We start from the raw sequence: 5000 nt of genomic DNA, 5'->3' as shown, positions 1-5000 counted from the left end.
ATCAAAATATTTCAAGATTTAAGATTTCATGGGCTGAGGAGGAACAGATTTTATATTCACTTTTGGAAAATTTAAGAAAATCATAACGACTTCATCAACAACAAAAATTCTTTAAATCGTGGAGTCCAACAGTTTATGTACAAAGGAGGGGCTGAAGATTATATATAGTTAAAAACAAAACTAAACAAAACAAAAAAAAGAACAACCTTAAATAAAATTTTCTCTGTTCATCCTCAGCCCACGGTCTCCTGATTCATAATTTCGTTGCCTAATTTTGAAAATAAAACGATTTTCATTTTGACGCAAGATTTAAAAAAAAACACACGAAAACATCATTTTTATTCCAATATACATTAATGACATTATAATGAAAAGGCAGTATCTACTATTCAAAGACGTTATAATGCTATTGAATTCTTTGTAGACGAAAATGTACTGCTTTTACCTCTTTCATTTGGGCAGCGCTTAAATTCACAGATAGAAATTAATGTATAATAATAATAATGGACTCATATATACTATTAGTGCTCAGTTAGTCCCCCTACCCCCCCCTCTCTCTCTCTCTCTCTCTCTCTCTCTCTCTCTCTCTCTCTCTCTCTCTCTTTCTTTCTCTCTCTACTATTCTTAATGATAATGAATTTTGTAATTTAGTCAATATTGATTTTATTAAAGAGTTAGAATATGGTTTGTTTGGTTTTTTTTTCATTTTGTATAATTGTTATCTAAAATCTGTTGAAAAATTGCTATAGAATTAAAAGCGTATCTCATAGACTAATATATTGAATATTATGGTGTATTTTATTCCATGTTATAACAGAATCGCAGATCAATGAGTGTTGAATCAGTGGCCGATAAATACCCTTCGGAGTCCGAGGACCTCATTGTCAGAGCGATCTCTGATTTCTTTTCTCCTTGTCACCCAGGCAATGTTTTTACTGGACAGTGTTTAATGCAGATTCCAAAAACACCTCAATTTGTCAAAGTCGGGACCGTACTTGTTTTTCAACGGTAATTTACTGCCAGCCTATATTAATTACATTATTTGGAAATAACAAAATTAAAAATTGGGGAACAAGCATCATACAAATCTGAAAGGTTGTATTTCATAAAAGAGCGGATCAAGCAAATAGAAATACAATACTCTCTGGATTCTAGCACGCTCTCGGGAGAAGCCAAAAAGCGTTCTAGAATCCGAGAGTGCCGAAATTCGATGTTCATTTACCCTATATTTAAATTCGTTCACCAAGCTCGGCATGCCAGAATCCATCGAGTACTGTACAAGAAAAACCATGCAAATATCCAACCCCCTCTCGAGTAGGCCCCTATGAAGATGGTGGCAATGATTGTTACCGTGTATACTACGGTGAAAGAAAATGTGAACAGTAAAAGACTATTCCATCTCTATTGAAATTAAAGTGATATATAAACGTTTTAACCGATCTTATTATTGACTGAAGAGGGGTTTTGAGCCCAAACCGTATTGGATTTATTATTTTGTTCTTTTCTTTCTTTTTTTTAGGCTGTCGCTTTCATTTTTTACATTAATAATTCTTATCCTTAATAATCTATGTAAAACTTTGCCCTAGGGTATCTAGTATAAATTATTTCCCTATACAATTAGTTTCGCAACTGAGTGGCAAGACCAAATAACTTATTCTGAAAGGTCTCTTTTCTAAGATATCTAAAAGGTCATAATACGAAACACCTGTTTCATTTGTTTTCCATCATCATCATCATCATCATCATCATCATCATCATCATCATCATCATCATCATCATCATCATCATCATCGTTATCGTAATCTTCTTCTTCTTCTTCTTCTTCTTCTTCTTCTTCTTCTTCTTCTTCTTCTTCTTCTTCTTCTTCTTCTTCTTCTTCTTCTTTCTTTCTTTCTTTCTCTCTCTCTCTCTCTCTCTCTCTCTCTCCTCCCCTCTCTCTCTCTCGTTCTCTAAATCTCTCTTTCTTTCTCTCTCTCTCTCTCTCTCTCTCTCTCTCTCTCTCTCACTCTCTTTCTCTCTCTTTATGTCTCTCTCTCTTTTTCTCTCTTATTCACACATACACAAACACACATGCACATGCACAGACACGTACACTCACTAAATCTCTTATACTAAAATTCTCTAAAGTCCATTTATTAATTTATGTTTGATATAATGCAATTACATTCTCTCTCTCTCTCTCTCTCTCTCTCTCTCTCTCTCTCTCTCTCTCTCTCTCCCTCTCCCTCTCCTTCTCCTCCCCTCTCTCTCTCTCTTTCTCTAAATCTCTCTTTCTTTCTTTCTTTCTCTCTCTCTCTCTCTCTCTCTCTCTCTCTCTCTCTCTCTCTCTCTCTCTCTTTCTTTCTCTTATTCACACATACACAAACACACATGCACATGCACAGACACGTACATTCACTAAATCTCTTATACTAAAATTCTCTGAAGGGTTTGTCCATTTATTGATTTATGTTTGATATAATGCAATTACATTTTATAGGGCGTCATCTTCCAGCCTACAAAAATAGCCCGATCATTTCCATATTTCATAGACGTTTATATATCTAGTCTATTACTTCGACACATTTTGGTTGAAAATGAAATGTAATAAATATGTAATGTAATAATTAATTTTTATAGCGCGCAGAATCCATGGTGGTCTATGGCGCTACACATACAAAGACAACAGGTAACACAAAACGCAAATAATTGATACTATTATTACTACTCAAAAAGCCTGCCGAATAAGAATGTTTACAAATTCAAAAGTTTCCTAAAATTACTGAAGTGTGGGACGTCTTTGATTTCTTTATCTAATTTGTCCCATACTTTTGGGGCCCCGACAGAGAAAGATGTTTCAGCTAGAAATAGTTTACATATGACAACAGTAATACGTCGTTCATTTTGAGATCGGAGTGGCCAAGCAGATGTATACAATTCATGAATCCCAGAACGATAAGATAGCGCTATGAAATTTAGGCATTTGAGCGCCATTGTGGCAATTTTAAGTTCCACTCTCTCTTTAACAGAAAGCCTGTGGAGAGACTAAGGATGAGCTAGATGTGCTCTGCAGAAAACATTACTAATCTAGCCGCTCTATTTTAAATTTTCTGGACTCTTATAGCATACACAAAACGTACATACGTCTACCAGAAATTATCACGGGAGACTATTTTTGTAATTTGCATATCATTAAGTCTAGCTGATCACAGCAAGCATTGAACGCGATACGAGGGAAATGACGATGCTTCAGGCAAAAATAGAAGAAATTACAGCGGCGCTGTGATGCTGAGAAACAACGCGTGACAAGAAACTGAACTAAGTTTATTGAACACTCCATTAATCTCTTTAATGAATCTTATTTGAGTCATTTTTTTTCTCTCTATAACTTCATACTGAGCAGCGTGACTCAATTTATTGAGAACTGCTCATAAAAAAAGGCTGGCTAAAAACGATAACAAAGAGCTGAGTGACGTCACTTTCGTTCTATCTATACTTGATACCAGACAGCCGCTGGGTCCGAATGAGACAGAAGATCCATATCCTGACTTCAGTAAATTTGAAGCGTATCTCTCTGATGACGGTAGGCATACAAATGGCAAGGTCTGGGTTGACAGAGAGATAAAAAGATGGAACCTCGTTCCCAGCGGATGTATCCACAAACCGACTCGAATCATATTCCAAACCAACAAGCTATGCACGTGAGTTTGTACATTAATATCGGGACAGTAATAATTTATAGACAATTTGTACCGTTACCAGGTAAAAATGTTGGCCTTAGTAGCCACGTAATAACGGTGTTGGTTGTGTTTTGTAGAATATAATAAAATAAAAAATTTAAAAATGATAGAAATGTGAAATAAATGAGAGCAGTCTGTCAGATGACGTCAATAATTAAATCGAATTAAATTACACAATTAAACACGGTGTGAAATGGAGATTCAGCAATAGGAGGGAAAAATACCACTGTGAGGCGCATTAGCCACGACAAAGTTATTAGAAAATTGACTAATTACGTATCTTTGCATTCATTTATGCATTATTTTATCATAATGTGCACACCAATGATTTCGCGTTCAGATGTTTTAATTGTAAGATAATAGAATTGCTTTGGGGGAATTTAAATGTAGACATTTACTGATAATTTCAGAAAAGAAATTTGGTTTTTATGTGATCTGCTTCATAACATATTATTATAACGTAATGATATCTTTAAATATCACAAGAAGATGGAGAGGAAGAAGAAGAAGAAGAAGAAGAAGAAGAAGAAGAAGAAGAAGAAGAAGAAGAAGAAGGAGAAGAAGAAGAAGAAGAAGAGAAAGAAGAAGAAGATGATGATGATGAGAGGAGGAGGAGGAGGAGGAGGAGGAGGAGAGGAGAGAGAAGAAGAAAAGAAGAAGAAGAAGAAGAAGAAGAAGAAGAAGAAGAAGAAGAAGAAGAAGAAGAAGAAGAAGAAGAAGAAGAAGAAGAAGAAGAAGAAGAAAGAAGAAGAAGAAAAGATGAAGAAGATGATGATGATGATGATGATGATGATGATGGAGGAGATGATGATGAGATTAGAGAGACACGACATTAAATATGATAACTAGCATTATTAATTATTATTATTATTATTATTCATTATTATTATTATTATTATTATTATTATTATTATTATTATTATATTATTATTATTATTATTATTATTATCATTATTATTATTATTATTATTATCATTATTATCATCGTCATCATCATCATCATCATCCTCCTCGTTGAATCACCCCATTATCATCATAATCATCGTCATTATTCACTGTTAACTTTCATCAATTTCAATCAGTATGATCATCATTATTGTTATTATCACCATTGTTACAAGAGGGTGAGAAACATAATACATTTGAATAACAATTAATTTAGCATTATCTTTATTTCTCACTTTACGTCTTACATGTCTTCCCTTTTCCTAATCACACCCCCTGCATTACATTAAAGATACGTTGCGGTTCAACTAAACATTGGAGAAGACAAATGGGAGC

General features: G+C 34.2%; 1 protein-coding gene across 1 annotated transcript in view; it reads left to right on the top strand.

Moving 5' to 3' along the window:
* The window catches only part of LOC144976519 (uncharacterized), a 64647-nt gene that overhangs the window by 28635 nt on the left and 31012 nt on the right, over window positions 1-5000 (top strand). The window contains exons 13-15 of the mRNA XM_078920814.1: window positions 818-1008; window positions 3486-3680; window positions 4957-5000. The exon at window positions 4957-5000 is cut by the window's right edge and continues 157 nt beyond it. Coding sequence (XP_078776940.1) covers window positions 818-1008; window positions 3486-3680; window positions 4957-5000 — 430 coding nt within the window. The remainder of the gene's footprint in view (window positions 1-817; window positions 1009-3485; window positions 3681-4956) is intronic.

This window comes from Berghia stephanieae, chromosome 1 (genome assembly GCF_034508935.2).
Source record: "Berghia stephanieae isolate SIO BIC M18660-M18661 chromosome 1, UCSD_Bste_1.3, whole genome shotgun sequence".
NCBI lineage: Eukaryota > Metazoa > Mollusca > Gastropoda > Nudibranchia > Aeolidiidae > Berghia > Berghia stephanieae.
The sequence above is the reverse complement of the archived record's forward strand: the minus strand, read 5'-3'. Positions and strand labels throughout refer to the sequence as shown.